Source organism: Mesocricetus auratus, unplaced genomic scaffold (genome assembly GCF_017639785.1).
Source record: "Mesocricetus auratus isolate SY011 unplaced genomic scaffold, BCM_Maur_2.0 Super-Scaffold_100004, whole genome shotgun sequence".
Lineage (NCBI taxonomy): Eukaryota > Metazoa > Chordata > Mammalia > Rodentia > Cricetidae > Mesocricetus > Mesocricetus auratus.
In genome coordinates, this window is record NW_024429189.1 from 30,385,828 (window position 1) to 30,404,240 (window position 18,413).

At 36.9% G+C, this 18,413-nt stretch overlaps 1 protein-coding gene across 10 annotated transcripts in view; it reads left to right on the forward strand.

Moving 5' to 3' along the window:
- The window catches only part of Tank (TRAF family member associated NFKB activator), a 71,983-nt gene that overhangs the window by 24,470 nt on the left and 29,100 nt on the right, over positions 1–18,413 (forward strand). For 5 of the 10 annotated variants that reach the window (XM_021226583.2, XM_021226582.2, XM_005069005.4 and 2 more), the window contains exon 2: positions 7,727–7,874. In XM_021226583.2, coding sequence (XP_021082242.1) covers positions 7,776–7,874 — 99 coding nt within the window. In that variant the 5' untranslated portion in view covers positions 7,727–7,775. Of the gene's footprint in view, positions 1–7,584; positions 7,604–7,726; positions 7,875–10,607; positions 10,632–10,726; positions 10,752–17,703; positions 18,054–18,413 lie in introns of those variants that run through there. The other 5 variants (XM_040745441.1, XM_040745446.1, XM_040745443.1 and 2 more) reach the window with 4 other exon arrangements.

Here is an 18,413-nt window from a genome sequence, read left to right on the forward strand (position 1 = left end):
ACTGAAAAATGTTTTTCAAAGTTTTCATGTTTTGGGCTTTTTGTTTTTTTGTTTTGGTTTGGTTTTTTGGCTTGGTTTTTTGAGAAAGGTTTTTCTGTAACCCAGGCTGTCCTGGAACTCACAGAGATCTGCCTATCTCTGCTTCCTGAGTGCTGGGATTAAAGGTGTATTCCACCACAGCCTGTCACACTAACTTCTCAAGATACAAAGCACTACTTTTGAAAAAAAACTTAGTTATAATTTATGGTCATAACTAGATGGAATAGAAAGATATTTTTAAAAGAAGTGTGCTCAAGGGCTAAGGAGACGGCTCAGTGGGTAAGAGTACTTGTTGAGCAAGCACCAGGACCTACACGAGGTCTCCTGCACTCGTGGAAGCAGGCCAGCCACACTTCCCTTTAGGAGCATTGTTAGCGCTAACAGGCTGAAATAGTTCAGTGTCAAGGGAAGAAAGTAGAGAGCAGTCAAGCAGACAGACAACGTTTACCTCCAGTCTGAACATGGCCACCTGCACACACGCACGTAAAAAATAAAATGAGTCATGTGCTCAAGCATTCTGCCAGAGATTTATTTTTCATGTTGTTTAAGTGTGTAAAGATTAACAGGCCTGCATTGCTACCTATTTTGTTAATAATCTCTTTTTAGAAAATCATAGAATTATGTTACAATGCAAGTTTTATTCATTTCCTAGATTTCCTTCTAGCATCTTATAGATAAGTAAGTAGGCCTATCTCTTTTGGTTTATAGGAACTTTGGTGGTAACTCTAAATCAGAGTGCAGGGTTATTTCTGTGCTTTATGAAATCAGTTCTTCAGCTATCTTACAATGAATGGTGGAACTAACAGTTAAGGAGGTTTCCTGTACAGTTTAGGAGGCACATAATGCTGCTGAAGACACTTCAGAAATGTCCCTGATGACTGTGACGTCTTTATGTTTCATATGACAAACTTTTTGTTTGTTTGTTTGATTATTCAGTTTATTTGCTTGCTTGGTTGGGGGGTTGGTATTATTATATAGTACCAGCTGGTCTGGAAATTATATATGTATATAATCTCCCAGGCTGGGCTTCAAGCATGTGGCAGTCCTCCTGCCTCATCCTCTTAAGCTGGATTTGGTATGGTACCACCATACCAAAATGCTTGACAAGAAGCAACTTAAGAGGGCAGTGGCTTGTTTGGGCTTGTAGTTTAAAATGGATACAGCTGTATGGTAAGGTCTGTAAGGGCTGGTGGCAGAAGTGTCAGACCCCTGGACACACTAATCCAGTGAGGAAGCAGAGAGAGCACAACAAAATGGGGCCAGACTATCAAACTCCGAGGCCCACACCCACCAAGATTCTATTTCCTCAGGGTTCCGCTTCCTTCCAAAAGAGAACCAGTTGGTAAGACTAAGCATTGAAGTGTATGAGCTACTTTCAAACAGCAGCAGCGGCCTTGTTCTTGGGTACTCGTTGGGTATAGTTGATGCAGTGAATAGTCTGTACATGGCCAATCTCCTTTGTTTGTCCTCCTTGTAAAAATATGTCTGTGCCCTGCTTGAAAACCCTTATTATACCCGTGGTTCAACAGGATAAAGCCTGGGTTTTTAGTGATATTTAGTGCTTACTGCAGTCTGATCATACCTGAGTATGTTTGAAGTTTATACAATTTATGCACTTTGTAGTCCCAGAAGGTACCACTGTAATCATACTCTTTATGAATAGTGTGTGAAGACTTGACTCTATCATATCTAGAATCTCCCTCTCTCAAACTCGATGCATACTAGACTTCCATAAATAGAATACTCCAGTTACCAAATACAGCCTCTTTGTACCTTCACTGTTTCTGAGTGAATGCTGCTGCTTTAATTCTGTGCTTCTGAAGTCCTTCTCATCATTTAGGACCCATTTTGTCATATCCTATATGAAGTTTTAACAATTCTGATTTGATTTTTCCTTCTGCTTGAACCTTTATCTTATTTCTTTGGCAACTCGTTCTTCTTTTCTAACACAAAAATGCACAAAACTCCAAAAGTCTTGAAAATATTTAATTTGCTATCAAAATATGATCATACCTTTTATCTAACATTTAGTTACCTTTTTAGGTTGATTATTTTCTTATATGTCTACCTCACTAAATTATAAGTTTTAATGGAGGAAAAAGGTAAACTCCATGATTATTTGTCTCCCTAGAAAAAAGCATCATATACTATGTGTTCAGCACTGAACGTGTCTTGAATATTATCCTGAATTGGATATAGCTCATCTCTTTTAGAAACCTACAGAACAGTAGTTTCTTCTTCTTAAAACAATTGAAGTATGGGATCTCCAAACCTGATCTAGCAACTTCAGTGTCAAGGACCTGAGCTGCTTCGTTCTTGTCCTACCTTTTCTGGGAGACTTCAACCACAACATTCCATTCAGATGAAAATTGAGATAAATGAAAAAGACAACTTTTTTATAGTTACAGCCATTTGTCCATGTCCAGAATACAGTCCACTCATCAATACCTACTAAAAACTAGAAGAACTTATAACTTAAGAAAAGAGAAGATTGGTCATGAGGTTTGAATTTGAGCATGTTTACTCCAAATAGAAAGTAATTTCCTAGAGAATAATATTTTTTTCAAAAAGCACACCAAAATATGATTGGCATGTAACTACCCCCAGAGACCTTCCTTTTCCTCTCTGGTCCATGTCACTAATCTAACACACATTTCCCTTCTTGGTTGAATAAAATGTAACATTTACTTATTTGTATCAACCAAAAGTTAATTCCTCAGCATATGTTCTTACTTCAGGGAGTAGTGTGTGCCCATGTGGAGTTTACTTAGCAGCTCCTCTTAATAACATTCATGTGGTCTCATTCAATGACCTAGAGTGTTGAAAATGCCACATGATTTGCTTGGATATGAAAAAATATAGGGTATTTTTAATGTAGCATTTAGATTAAAAACAATATGCCTTTTTGATGGAGTAGACATAAGTTTTTTTCACTCAGAGTAAAGAACTGTAGAATAGGAAGTTACTTAGAAATCTCATCCAAACACCATTTTTGTACTGATGAGAAAGAAACTTGGGTCACCAAAGATTTAGTGACCAATAATTAAGGATTAGCCAGTAATAGAACAAAGTGTTAAACCTGATAGAGTCCCAGTTCAAGGACTCCATCTTATATATAAAATTAACTTTTATGTATCAAAGAACATTATAAAAACACTTCTAAGGAAGCAGGTAAAAATGTGCATGTTCTTGATTAGGCAACAGTTCTTTAGATATGGCACCAAAAGAAATTCCAAGCCGCAGAAGAAAGCTATAGGTAGACTAAAATTCATTCAGGTTTAAAATGCCATGTGCCAAAGAACACTGTTAAAAAAAAAGAATGGAGATTTTTTTTTCTTCAATGATAGTTTCTGCCTGAGATCATTCCTCTCATAAGCAGTCTTTGCTCATCTCCAGAAGAGAAGAGGAAACACAAAACAGGAAGCCCCAGATGCAGAGCAGAACCCCAGGGTTCCTCCTCATGCATGTGAAAAACCCAGGATGCTATAAAAGCACCAAGATCATAAGCTATACACTGTGATCACTTTGTTTGTTGGTTGTTCCACTGTTCTGTGTTAGCTTATAAAGGAAAATAAGGTTTGTCGAAGATAGGCAAAGGATTTGAATGGAAATTCTTTCCAAAGGTAAGTGGCCAAAAAGCACATGGAAGAATGTTTGTTATCATTAAACATAAGGGAAAGGAAAACCAAAACTACAATTTGATACTGCTTCATACCCAATAGAACAACTATACTTTTTAATCAGGCTAATGTACCATCCATTTTTTAAAAATATTTTTAATTAAAATATAGTTATATCACTAACCCTTTACCTTCCCTCCAGTCCCTCCCATGCCCTCCTTTCCCATGTTCCTCCCTCATTTTCTCTTAAATTGATGGCCTATTTTACTTTTATTATTGTTACATATATCTGTGTGAATGCACAAATACACAACCTACTAAGTCTATTTTTGTTGTGTTTGTGTGTTTATGATTTCAAGGCTGACCACTTAGTATTGGATAACTTAACTGTCACTTCTGAGGAAACTTGTTAAGGCATAGACTATAAAAGAAAATAAAGCAACAGGTTATTTAGAACAGATATTTACAAGGAGATGAAAAAACAGGATTTGTAAGGGGAGGTCAGACACTCCATCCTGCAAAGAAGCTCCATTATGACAGGAAGAAAACAACTCAAAATAGATACAGAAAGTCCCTGAAACTGTCCAGATTCTCTAGTCCCTCTCTTTCCAAGATTGTATAAATAGTAGACTGCTTAAGTCTCTTTTAGACTAGCCAAGCTTCAAAAAGGACTCTGACAACCCTAACAGCCTAGAAGAAGCAGGGACCAGCTAAGCAATCTGGAAGAAGAAGGAATCAACTGTGCTGGACTGTTCACCTGTACAAAATGGTGACGAGCCTGAGGGGTGCATGCAGGCTCCTTTTGAGCAGAGCCAAGGGGTGTTTGGGAGACTGTTATGTTTTCCATCTATGATTGGCCTAAGCAAGTGGCAGTTACATCAGTGCATTCTGAATGGCTAGGGTGACAATTCTTCCATCTTTGGACATTTGGACAATTTCCAGGATCTGTTCCTATTTGATCATTGCTTTGAGATACTTCAGGGGACTGGCTCAGGCTTAGTACATACAGTCCCCCTCATCCTTGTTGTCAGGGACATTGTTGAATGATTGGCTTTCTTAGAAACTGCTTGTATTGTTTCAGGAAGCTGGAGCTGAGGCCTAGTTTATTAAGCAGGTTATTAGGAGCCTGTCATGGTGTTTGCGTGGCTCTCTCACAGACTAGCTGAGCCACCTGGAAGGAATACCTTCCACCTGTTGAGCTGCCTATAGACTGTACAGTATGCGCTAGGTTTCTAGGTTTTGTGAGTTGTCACCCCTGCTGGGATAGGCTCTGGTGTCATTGAATAATTTCTATTCCTTTAAGTAACCCCTCACCCATATTCCTGTATGTAACCACAGTAAAACTCAAAGATTTACTAAGTTGAAGAATCTTGATGATATCCATATTTTGGTCTGTCCCAGGCTTCCTATTTGGGTTGACTAGATATGTATATTGACTCTCCCCAGTTTCTCAGCAATCATTAATTGCTTATAATTCTTTGCCTAGGGGGTTGTACACCCCCCATACCACCCCTTGGAGATTTTCCCCTTCTACATAAACATGTCTATTGATGCTGTTGTTCAGATCTTAGTTTAGGCAGCCATTTCTAGGAAGCGCAGCTTCACAGCAGACCTCCTAGTCATCTGGCTTTTCCCATCTTTCTGCACCATCTTTCAAGATGTTCTTTGAGCCTTAGGCCTAGGAGTTGTGTTGTACATATACCCACCAGGGATCTCCAACCATCTGTTTATCTCTGTATTGTGTGTACTTGTGATTTTCTGTGATGGTTTCCATTTGCTGAAGCTTCTCTGATGAGGGTGGGACCTACAGTTAACTGTGAGTATAAGGATAATATTTAGAATGTAGTTATGAATTATGCTGGTCTAGTAAAGTGGTGGTAGGAGGTTCTTTTCTAAGATCCATGACCTCACCAACCTAGGGAAGCTGGTTAGGTTAGACAATTGTTGGTTAGTTCCAACACATGAGTACCATTATTGCTATGCTGGTCATTGTTGTGGTTCATAGATGTCATGACGAACTACTTTTTTTTAAATCGACTATAAAAAGTGTTGTGAGGATGTAGAAAAATGGAACGTTTGTGCATTGTTAGCGGAAATGAAAAATTGCACAGCCATTATGGAAGCAATGTGGCAATCCCCCAAAAGTTAAACATAGGATTATCATTTAACCTAGAAATTCCCCTCCATAGGGGGCTGGAGCATAATGGCTGCTCATTAGTTAAGAGCACTAACTGCACTTCCAGAGGACCTAGGTTCTATTCACAGCACCCACATGCTGGTTCACAACCATCTGTAATTTGAGCTCTAGGGGATTTGATGCCCTCTTCTGGCCTCTGGGCACTGAGCATATATGTAGTATACAAATATACATGCAGAAAAAACACCTGTAAACATAAAATAATAATTTTTAAAATTTCTAATGTATATACAAATGTTCATAGTAGCTTTATTCATGGTAGCCTAAAAGTAGAAAGAATCCGAATATCCAGCAACTGAGAAATGAATAAACAAAATGTTGTATATCCATGCAGTGAATATACAATATTTGGAATATATTCACCTGTATAAAAAACAAATTTACTGTTATATTCTTCAACATGGTTGAACCTCAGAATTAATATCTTATGTGAAAGAAGCCAAACAGTAAGACCTTGTATTGTATATTACACTCATTTATTTATCTATATGATAATTATGGGTTAAGCTAGGGTCTTGAACATGTTAGATTAGCACTCTACCACTGACCTATATCCCCAGCCTTTGTTATTTCATCTATATAAAATATTACAAAACGCCAACAGACCAGTTATTTGCTAGGAGAGGGAGAGGTTGGGAATTGATGTTAACTTTTAATAGGTTCAGTCAAGGATAAAAATTCACAAAATTGGGGGTTGGGGGCCTGGGGAAGGAGGGGAGTGAGAGGAAGCTGGGATTGACATGTGAAGCAAGCTTGTTCCTAATTTAAATTTTAAAAAAGGTTAAAAAATTTCACAGAATTGTACCAGTTGCACCACATAGTAAAATGCCCTAGCATGTACTTGAAAATGTTAGATTTTGTTTTATGTGAGTTATATTTAAATATAATGATTAAATATTCAATCCCCAGAACCCACATAGTGGAAAAAGAGAACAGACTCCTGCAGGTTGTCCTCTAATCTATACATATGTACTGTGACACCTTGTGTGAACACATGCACACAGACATGCATAAAATAAGTGTTTTTAAATTTCGAGACTGTAAAGATTCCACCCTCCCCCCAAAAATGCCTGCTGTCCTTGAAAACCAATAGAGAGTTGTGTCTCTTTTGTGACTTTTAGAAAATCCTAAAAGAAAGGTTTGGGTTGTATTTTTTATAATTTCACAGGAAGAGTCAGAATCATTAAGGAGCTCTCTGCTCAGTGCCAAGGAATGTATTAGAGATGTTAGGCAAACTGAGATGATAAAACCAAACCACCTTCCTCAAGAAAATCATCTGCAGTTCAGAAGCAGCAGGCGAGTTAGGGAACTAATAGGTAGTAGAGCTGAGACTGAAGGGATGTGAGCTTTCTTGTTTAATGTACAATCCAACAGCAGCGCTCCCTAGATTGTGTTCTAAAATAAGAGCATTTTCACACATTTTAATTGCTCTGTGATAACAACAGTGTGAACTCCATCCACAAACATTTATTATCTATTTAGTTTTGCTCTAATTCAGTGTAGCAAGAATTCACCTTATAAGTAGAAGTAACAATCCATTTAGTCAAAAGAAGTCCCTTCCCACATTACTAATCATGCTGTACATTTCTGTATTAAAGTATTAATAATTAAATGCTCTTATATTTCTCCATTTTTATTATAGATATTTACAGGCTTTTTATGAACTGGACCATGATTTAGAAGCTAATATTAGTAAAGAATATTTTACTTACCATCATAGATTTCATATTTTATGTCATGATTTCAGGTAAAGCTTTTATATTTTTGTAAACCTTGATATCACCTAATGCTATGTTTATAGGGCTCTTTTTAGGAAGCATTTTAAAACTGTATCTAGCTTTAATATCTAAGTTGTTGTGCTATTTTCCAGAGCTGGCATTCATACCATCCTGTATAGTGATGCTACAGGACAAGGAGGAATGGACAAAAACATTGGGGAGCAACTCAATAGAGCATATGAAGCCTTCCGACAAGCGTGTATGGATAGAGACTCAGCAGTGAGAGAGCTGCAGCAAAAGGTGTGTGGTTTGGGATACGAAAATTGATTGTTTTTATGGCAAATTGAGGATGAGAATTGAGAATGTTAGATTATTGGAAATTATTTAAAGAACTATAATTACTAAAACACAAGAGTGTAATAATGAAGGAACATTGAGATTTTTATTTGTTACCTTTTAAAAACATTTTTGTGTCCTGTGTGAAAGGTTGTTTGGATTCATTTTAAAACTATTATGATGAAGTAAGATAGAATATTCTTTCTCCATATATAACTTTTAAATGTCACTATTTTATATATGAAAAGAATAGCTATAAAGTTGTTTTATCACTGTTTCTCAGTTTGCATTGTTTCTGTGCATGTTTTCAGACTGTCATTTGGGTAACAGGAAGACTCAAATCTTAACGTATCCTGAAACTAATTCATTAGTTTATCATCTTCCGTTCTTTATGACAGTTAAAACAGAATAGAAGATAATGCTTTTATAGTGATGTGGCATAAGTTCATAGCCAGAGAATTCATAGAAAAAGACTTGAGAAAGGGTCTGGAGGAATCTGTGTTCAGTCTTCCCATGTGCATTTCCTCAGCTTCACAAGTTCTGTCTGTCACATGTGTGCAAAAAACATAAGAAATTCCACTTAAGATTCACAGCTATTTGGGTTTTGTTGTTATTTTTGAATTCAGAGCTAGCTTCATAATACACTGTGTCAACCAAAAGTCCAAACTTGGGGAAAGTAGATCTATCATAAATGTTATTATGCTGCCTAAATAAGCTGACTCAGCAGTTACAGTCTTAACCACCTAGGAATGTTTTTAAAATCCAGTTTCCCAAATATAAAAGGACCAATTTTGCAAGTAGGCCTTTATGAAAATGTCAGCCAAATGATCTACTAGGAGGAATGTTAGCTAATTCCTCCACTGTTAGTTGGAGGTGGGGGGGCCTTACATTGATTTCTCTGCTTAATAATTGCCTTGAGAAGCTGGAAAGGTGGCTCAGTGGTTTAAAGCACTTGCCATGAAAGCCTGAGGGCCAGATTTGATGCCCAGAATCCATGTAGATACTGGGTGGGCATAGTGATCTGCCTGTAATTCCAACTCTTGAAAGTCAGATAATCATACTAGACATGCTGGCAAGCTCTCAGGTTCAGTTGAGAGACCCTGCCTCAAAGAATAAGGTGGAAAGTGACTAAAGAACTCTTGAGCATCTACCTGAGGCCTCCATATGCACATACGGATATATATGAAGAAAAATATTACTCTAAAATTTTGAAATAAAAAGAAATATGCTAGCCGTGAAGCCCTTTGTTCTTTTAATAAATACAGTTTGTCACAAGGTTTCTTCCTTTCTAGGTGGTCAGCTGCTTTTAAACATTTCTATATTACCTCCCTGAATTCTACAAAAGCCATCTTTATTCTTAGTGAATCTTTTCTCAGTTTGCAAAAGAATACTGTTATTGAATAACTGAAGACTCTAGTCATCTCATTTTAAGTAGCTAGAAGGAAGGCAAGCATGGTATGATAGGCCCTTCAAAAATATTTAAGTTAACAAAAACACCCAAATTTTATTCGTCCTACTTTACAATTAGGATCATTAAGAGACTTAGTAGTTCTATTTGTGTTCTAGGGTATCTTGGAACTAGGGAAGAAGATGGTGAAGTTTTGAGAATACTAAAATAAGTAAAACACTATTTATGTCTTTAGGAACTTTTAAAAGTTCAAATGGGTAATAAATAGAATGGTTATTTCATATATAATTTAAAAAACAGAAGAGGCTCACTGGCTATTATCTGACTATTTTGGGGCATTACAGAAAAGAGCAAGCAGATAGTATGTGACCCAGAGAAGAGGCATCTAATTCTTTCTTTGTGAGTCAGGTCAGCAAAATATGAGTTCACATATGGGCTAAGATTAGGATGAGAATAGTAAGCTAGGAGACATGAATCACACATGCGCATGCATGTGTCTGTTATCTGTGTGTCTGTGTAAAACAAGAAGTGAGGGAGTGCTTGGTACTTTGCATGTCCTACAATGTGGTCCTATGACTCCATTAAGAATGATGAGGTATTGGGGCTGGAGAGATGGCTCAGAGGTTAAGAGCACTGACTGCTCTTCCAGAGGTCATGAGTTCAATTCCCAGCAAGCACATGGTGGCTCACAACCATCTGTAATGAGACCTGGTGCCCTCTGCTGGTGTGTAGACATACATGGGGGCAGGGTGTTGTGTTCATAATAAATAAATAAATCTTTAAAAAAAAAAAAAGGATGAGGTATTATGGTAACAGCACCATGATGAGGAATATGACTAAGTAATATGTATTGTATCTCTATTCAGTCAAACGTTACTGAAGAATTAAATGCTTTAGAAAAGTCTTAACACTGACAAAGAGCTCAGCAAACATACTGAAGACATGTTACATACATTCTAAGTGCAAGTTATATAAAAATATGGCAATCATATAGTCATGCATTATCAATTCCAGTATGTGCATTAATGTATAAATAACCGTGTAATGTATTAAACCTTTACTAACATATATTGGATAGTAAGTATGTACATTTATTGTACCTTGGTTTAGCAATGAATAGCAATTATTTTAAGAATTCAAAGCAATTATGGATGAATTTTTAAAAGACCTAAAATTTTTCCCTTTCTTTCTCTCTCTCTCTCTTTTTTTTTTTTTTTTTTTTTTTTTGGCTTTTTTGTTTGGTTTTTCAAGACAGGGCTTCTGTAAAAACTACAAAGCAGCTACTAAGAACAAGAAGGCGGTTGATGGCTAAGGTTATCTGTAAGAGTGAAAAGACTGTATGTTAGCACATATTGATGGCTAGGATCCCCCTCAAGTCATAAAAGTAGATGGCTAGTATGGGTTGAGGAAGTAGAGCACTTCCTAAAGACATGGTAAGACTAATGGGATTTAGAGAAGCTGTTGAATATGAGAGAATAACCAAACATTAAATAATAACAGTTTTGAAAGAGACAGTGATATAACTAAATGCCTTGTGTTTCATACAAGTTGATGGTCCAGATATGAAAATGATAGGATTTGTCCTTTTGTTGTTCCATATTCTACTTCATTGTTCAATCTTGTGGATTTATGCAGTATTGCAGAGGTTCATTGGAGGTGTTTGTATCCTTGGAAAACAATATAGTTGTCTTCATTTTGAAGTGATATGTCAGCTGATAAAATTGAGGTTTATTAGCCATTACATCATCTGTAGTATAATCAACCATTCTGGCATTGGATTTCATATCTGACTTTGCTTATTATCTTTTTAAACTTACCTTTTCCTGTGACAGTTTTTGGGGAAAATACATATGTACTGTGGGTAGCAGAGCTCAGTCCATGAAACAAGACATAGAGTCTACAATGTGAATTTTTAGCAGTGGAGGAGCAAGGGAACCCAAAGAGCTTGCAAAAAGCTTGAAGGATTCAGAGTGTCCCCAGTACTGAGATTTTTATTAGAGGCAATTGTCTATAAAGATACTACAATCATTAAACCATGTTTGTAAGGAAATACAGTGCTTTGTTTAATAGATCATTAGGGGAAACAAAGACTAGAGAAGTATAGCTAGAAAAATATATGGGAGCAGAACAAACTTTATGTCTTAAGAAATAGCACATTCCCAGACCCTTAAGGTGGAAATATCTGTTGTGCAGTTCATTTTCCTCTGACTTAACATGCCAAGGGTCATTCTTTTAGATGCAAAATGTGTTTCTCAAACAAGGCTGTTGCTAACATATATGTTTTGGCATTTTGGAGATTTTCTTATGTAATCATTTGTTCTATAAATTACCAAGTCTAACTCACTAATTTTCTGTCTTCTATATACTTTAAGATGTGATATTAAATTATTTTTAGATAAAACAAGCTCATTTAGAATCTATAGCAATAAAGTGACACGTGTTTTCTAACTTCAATAATGAGATAAGAGCAAAAGCTTTGAAGTCAAACTTGGGGTCTTAAAAATGGTCTACCATATCCAGGATTTTCAGTCTTGGTGGTTTGAAGATGGAAGATGTGTCCTCAGAAATACAAAATACTATATTTCTGTTGATACTGGTAAAGGAGTTCGTTGTTTTATTTGCTTAGCTATTGAACTTAAGTAGTAGCAGATGAGCTAGGGAAGATTCTCAGCAAGCAGCTGAAAATGGGTCTTTAAAATAAAGTTGCACTTAGAAATGCAAATTGGGGCTCCTCTACAAAGAGGGGGCCTTGATTTGATAAAAGGTGGTGTCTTAAGTAATGATTACAGAGTAAGAGAAAAAATAGAACCAATGATCCAGAAAATTGAATGAACCCAACTGCCCTTTCTAATGCTGCACTTAACAGATTTGACCTGTTGAGAGACATTTACAAGATGAGAGGCTAGGAAGTTTCAGGCCTACATTCCCACACGAAAGCATCAAATATGTAAAGATGAACCCAAAATAAGTTGTAAGATGTGGACAAACCAGTGATCTACAGCAACCAAGTTTGTGGCTGCTAAAGTTACATTCAGGATAGGGCATTTTGGGGCATTTTTCTTGCCTTTGTGCTACTACCATCCTAACATAGTGTGGTGTATTGGAATTGGTTCTCTTCCTAGTGGAGAAGGAACATCAATTTTGGTGATACAGTCACACCTAATAGTAAGGCGACTGAGTTATTCTCTAGCATAATGGCCATGTGGCCCGCTAAAACACTGTATTTCAAAAAGGAAGAATGAGAGGAGATATGGGCGATAATGAGCAGTCTTTGCACATCATTTGGCTGTGATGATGTTGTATACAGAGATTTAAATACTACAGTATTCCATAAAATGTGAAATTAAATATTTAATCATTTTATTACTCATACCAAGTTGCCTGTCACTGATTTCTGCTGTTTTTGTGTGAGAAACTGAATATATTCAAGAAAGATTTTAGTAAATTCTCTTGATCATCTTTCCAGAAGTATCAGGAATAAAACAAGACATTTGAATTTTGTAAGTTGATTGCCATCTATAAATCATAAATACTAACTTATAGAACATGTTCTACCGTGAGCCTCTATTCCATGTCCCAAGATTCTTTTCATTATATGATCAGAAGATAGAAATCTCTTTGTTGAAAAGAAATAAGGGAAGTAAAAGTTGACTATTCTTGCTCAGGGTTGGTTAAAGAAAAATTAACAGGCTTCCATAGAAAGGAAACAGTCTTCTTAATTAAAAAAAATTGTTCAGGTACTATTTTATAAGTTGTTTTTTCTTTATACTGATAAGAAAAGTAACTGATGCGTGATATTTAAAATCATCCAATTTGTTAAGCAAGAAGCTTAAAGACCACAAATAAGACTAAATTTGGCCATGTTTCTTTTTTATCACAGGGACTCTGCAATGCTCTCTGGTAACTAATATACAACAATAAGCAGTATTTCATAATGGCCAGTGCTAACTCATCTGGAGCACAAAAGAACTTTGTTATGGGTACTACTTTTTACAGAATTCCTTCATGGGCTGGAGATGTAGCTTAGGTGGTAGAATAGTTTTTCTATCATAGGTACACAAGGTCCTGGGTTCAGTCCCTGGCACTTCATAACAAGGTGTGGTGGTGCATGCCTGTGATCTCAGCTGTCGGGTGGTAAAGACCAGGGATCAGTTCTAGGTTATCCTTGGGTACATAGTGGGTTTATGACAACCTAGGCTAGAGACCCTGTTTCAGGATTTAAATATAAGAAGTACTATTACAGGGACTGAAGAGACAGCTCAGGAGTTAAGAACATTTATTGCTCTTGCAGGGGGCCTAGGTTCAGTTCCCAGAACCCACATAGCAACTTACAGCTTCTATAGCTCCAATTTCAGGGGATCTGATACCCTCTCTGGCCTCTGCAGGTTCCAGACATGCTTATGGTACACATACATACATGAAGTCGAAATATTCACAAATATAAAATAAAAACATATTTTAAACTACTTCTGTTAAATGTTAAGCATATATGTAGTTAAGAGCACTGAAAGCTTTATAACAAAAAAGTATTTTCATTTAAGATCACTTAAGATGTAAATAACCTTATTATTTAACACTCTACACATTCTCTATGTAGAGTAGATAAAAAATTTTATTCTGTTTTTCCTATTGAAGCTACTGGCATTAAAATTACTGCTGATGGTATCTGCTTTAAATCTTACTTCTTCTATAGACATTGTCAGTTCTGAGCCATAAAATAATTTTCTGTTGCATACAATTCAAAATATCTGCATATTTTCCTACCAGATTTCAGTCCTCAGAAATGTCTTGTCAAAACTTTTAGACATCTCTAAGTATCTTGTAAGGACCCAGTGACCATTTTGAAGGTAGCTCCTATTAATTGCATCCTCCACGAGGGATAAACACAAGTCCTCACTTGTCTGAAGTTACTGAAGGGCAGACGAACTGAACTGTGTTTAAAGCCCTTTTAAAGGCCTTCATCCCATTCCTCAGAGAACCTGTCATGGCCCATTAACTTCCTCAACATAAATGGCTCAGGCAGCTGACTCTGCTGTATGTCCTTTTCTTATTGGTGTCTCTGGGTTAGGTGACTCTCTGTCAGCAACTCTGGGGATTGAGGTGGGCTTGGCGGTTCAGCTCAGGGAGGAAATACCTGCACACATGTGGGCTGTCCTGGGCACCAGGGACACGGTGACTGCAGCTTGGGAAGGCTGGACGCAGTTTCTCCTACAATATACTTAAAAATGTAATGATGATAGGGAGCTGGAGATGTGGGTTAGTAACTAAGTTCTTCCAGTTAGCTCCCAGCACCCACATGGCAGCTCACCTTCCGTTTGCCCAGTTCTAGAGGATCCAGTGCCTTCTTCTGGCACTTCATGACACTGTGTGCTCAAGATACACAGAAATGCATGGCAGGCAAAACAACTGTATACATTAAATACAAATTTAAGAATGTTCAATGATAAAGCAAGTATAGGATAGACATTCCCATTCTAAAAGGGAACAATGGTAAAGAAAAGGGATAACAGGTTCTGATTAAATCTAAAACCCTAGCAGTGCAAAGGCTAACTCATGAGGCATGGGAATCTTTGAGTCCATTTCTCTTCTGACACCCAAGGGTGGAGGTTGGACCCTCAAGGCTCTAGGCAATCCTGTACCATTTTTCTGTCTACAGATCTTCTGGTTTGGATGACATACCTTCGATTATCCCAGGCTAAAGTTACACACTGGTCACTTTACCAGTCTGGAGTCTGAGTGGATCCTCTACCCTGACAGCTCCACAAAACATTGCCCCTGCAGATCACTGTATAGTGACCCAAACCCATTCCCCTAGTGGAGACTTTAGTGGTACAGCTTCCACAATTCTAAATAATATGGAGATACTTTGCTTGAAAAGAGGTTAATGTTTAACAGGATTTTATATTTGCCATTTCTTTCTATCACTCCAGTAAAAATTATTTTTATTTGCTTATTTATTTTTGAGATGGGGGTCTCACTAAGTAGCCCTGGCTGTCCCAGAACTCTTTATATAGACCAGACTGATCTTGAACTCACAGAGATTTGCCTCCCCAAGTTGGGGTTAAAGTCTCAACCACCATATCTGGCCTATTTTTATTTCTGATAGAAGCCAAGATCTTAGTGCATGTGGGATGGAGGGCAAAATTGGATTGTATAAAATATATTATTCATTGTTCTCTAGCATAGCAGAGCTTATAAAATAAATACATAGAATGACTTACAGGCTTTGGTCCAGCTAATCCAGCAAAGGCTGCCTATGAACAGAATGTCCAAGAATCCAGTAGTTGTTCAGTTCACAAGGCTAGATGTCTTGGCTAATTTTCAGTGTGCACTGGCGTCCCAAAGAAGTAGACTCTAATGTCTGTGATGGAATGGACTTGTTAGAGAGGTGAGAGCAAGCAGGCAAATTGCAACACTTCTTTCATGTCCTTAAATAGACTTCCAGCAATGGTGTGGCCCAGAGTTAGAAGTGGATCTTCCCACCCAAAGAACTGACTGGATTGAAGGTGTGTCTTCCCACCTAAAAGTGAATCTTCCCACTGTGAATTAAGCACCGATCACTCATAGATGTGCCCTTCCATTTCTGTGTTTAGTTACTTATAGATGCAGTCAAGTTGACAACTCAGAATAGCTATCACAAGCCTACTTGTCAGCTTGACATACAATTGTATCTCCTTATGTCATGATTAATTCCCAAATGAAAAAAACAATAACCATGTCATAATTATACCTAACATGATATAACTGTCCCTCATAGAACCACAAATACATTATACATTTAGAATAGGTGGCAATGTCCCTTGAGGGACATTCTTTTAGTATCTCAAACTTAAATATGATAGCCATTGAAATTCTCTTAATTGATGTAACAATAACATAATTGAAAAACTGAGTAAAAGAAACAAATATCTGTACAAATGCATTCTTTGTAAAAATATGACAGAGCCACTCATTTCAACTATAATCCTCATTCTACAACTGGTCACATGGCCTTAGCTGCTATTTATAACTATGTTCCTCTCCTCCTCTACTACCCATTCTGTATTTCCTCCATCCTTGGCAAACACTTCAGCAAGTCTTGGCTCTTTTCCTGAAGGAGTGACCTATACTTTCATTCCCAAAGGGGCTGTTGTAGATTCCCATTGACTTTCATCACAGACATGGGTAGCACCAAAAGACACCCTAAAGGATCTCCTACACTCCAGACATAATCTCTCTTACTTCCATTGTGGGGAAGCAATCCAATTTCCCCCTTGATCATCTGAATCAGTCACCTACCTAACACTGTTAGTCCTTTCTTAGCTTGATGGCTTAAGGGTATCAAATTCAAAGTGGCCAGGAGGGTCTGCACTTCCAGCTCCTGGTAGGAACACTCCCCACTCTGTAACCGAAACTTTAAAATAGTTTTTCATAGTTTACCACTTACCATACTGAGAAATGAATGACAATACTAGCTATAGATAGCCAAATTGATAATCTGACCTGTCTAACTCAATATATCCTAGATAAGTCCTACTATCTAGTGGGTGATAGGATAGGGAGTTTATTAAAATAGTACACAAAAAATGGTTGAAAAAAAGAGCTACATGAAAGCCAAGCTCTATGATCTTGAATGCTAAAAAAAGGAGTAAAATTCATACTGTTTACTAAAGTTGTATGATAGATTTTAAAAACAGATTGTGTATAAAGTATTAGCTTTTGTCTAAACTGCTGTATATTGGTGTAAGTAATCTTCATTTTCCTTCATGAACTGTGGCATCCCCTGTTGAGAGATTTTTTTATCCAAGTAGAGCCTTCAATAAAGCTTTTCTATCTATTAATCTTAGAGCAATGTAAAATCTTTTTTAATTGAGACTGTTTTATCCACTCTACTCATATTAATTCCCTAGTAAAAATCATTAGAAGAAAGTCATAGTACTTTTTCAGACTATTGAGCTTAATTTTTGAAGATGAGGAGAAGTCATATTTGACCAATGTAAAATAATTACAGATGGCTTAAGGGCATTTAAAGTTTTCTTCCAATATAGGAAGTAAATGTCTTGGGAAATATGAAAAGTTAGAGCATCCAATGTCTGCAGTAGGGAAAATTCAATTAACAGAACTCTATCTTAATATTTATGAAACTTATGAAAACTTGAACAGCTGTATGTCCAAAATGATTGGAAATATGATATCTTAGTTTTGAAGAGGACAGGCTGAAATTTTTCATTAATAAAAGAACAAGTCTTTCTTATTTAATGTTTTGTTTTTTCATGTATATTGATGCTTTGCCTGAGTATATGCCTATGTACCATACGCATGCCTGATGCCTGTGGAGACCATAAGAGGGCATTGGATTTCCCCAAAACTAATGATGCAGATGGTTGTGAACTGCCATGTGAATGCTAGGAACCTTACCCAACTCCTCAGCAAAAGCAGCTTTGCTCGTAACTACTGAGCCAGCTCTCCAGCATCAGAATAATTCTTAAGATGAGGTTTTGCTACATTAGTGATACTTGAATAACCCTTTTTGAAAAATTGATGACATATATTATTACACATTTGATCTCCATCATGTTGTTTTGCTGCTGAACACTAGGAAGGAATACACAACCCTTTATGACATATCTGTATACCTGTTTACTTCTAAAATTCTAATCGACCACTTGTTTTACTAGTCTTTGGAATTAGAAGGAGTGTCAAGTACATAGAAGCCAGAGTCATCTTGGCCAGATGGTGTTTGGTACAGATGGATGGTTAGTTGTCATGCAGATCTCCTAGTTGGTAACTTGTTGCTGCCATCTGACTCAAAGAATCCTTCACACACACTGGCTGTCAAAAGCATCTTCTCTTCTGTCTGTTTTAGCTGTCATGTCTGTGCTCTGTACAGAAGTGTTGACAAGACATTACTGTTGTACATTTTCAATGTGGTTGTTAGTGAGTTTTCTGTTTGCAGGGTCTTTGATAGTACTGGAATCTACTTGCTTTGTGATTGTATATTTTTAAATACTGTGACTGTGCATTGATTTTCTGATCTTTTAGAAAGATTTAATGCTATTTATTTATTCATAATCATTTGATTATTTAAAATGTAAGTCAACTTGTTTTACTTAATT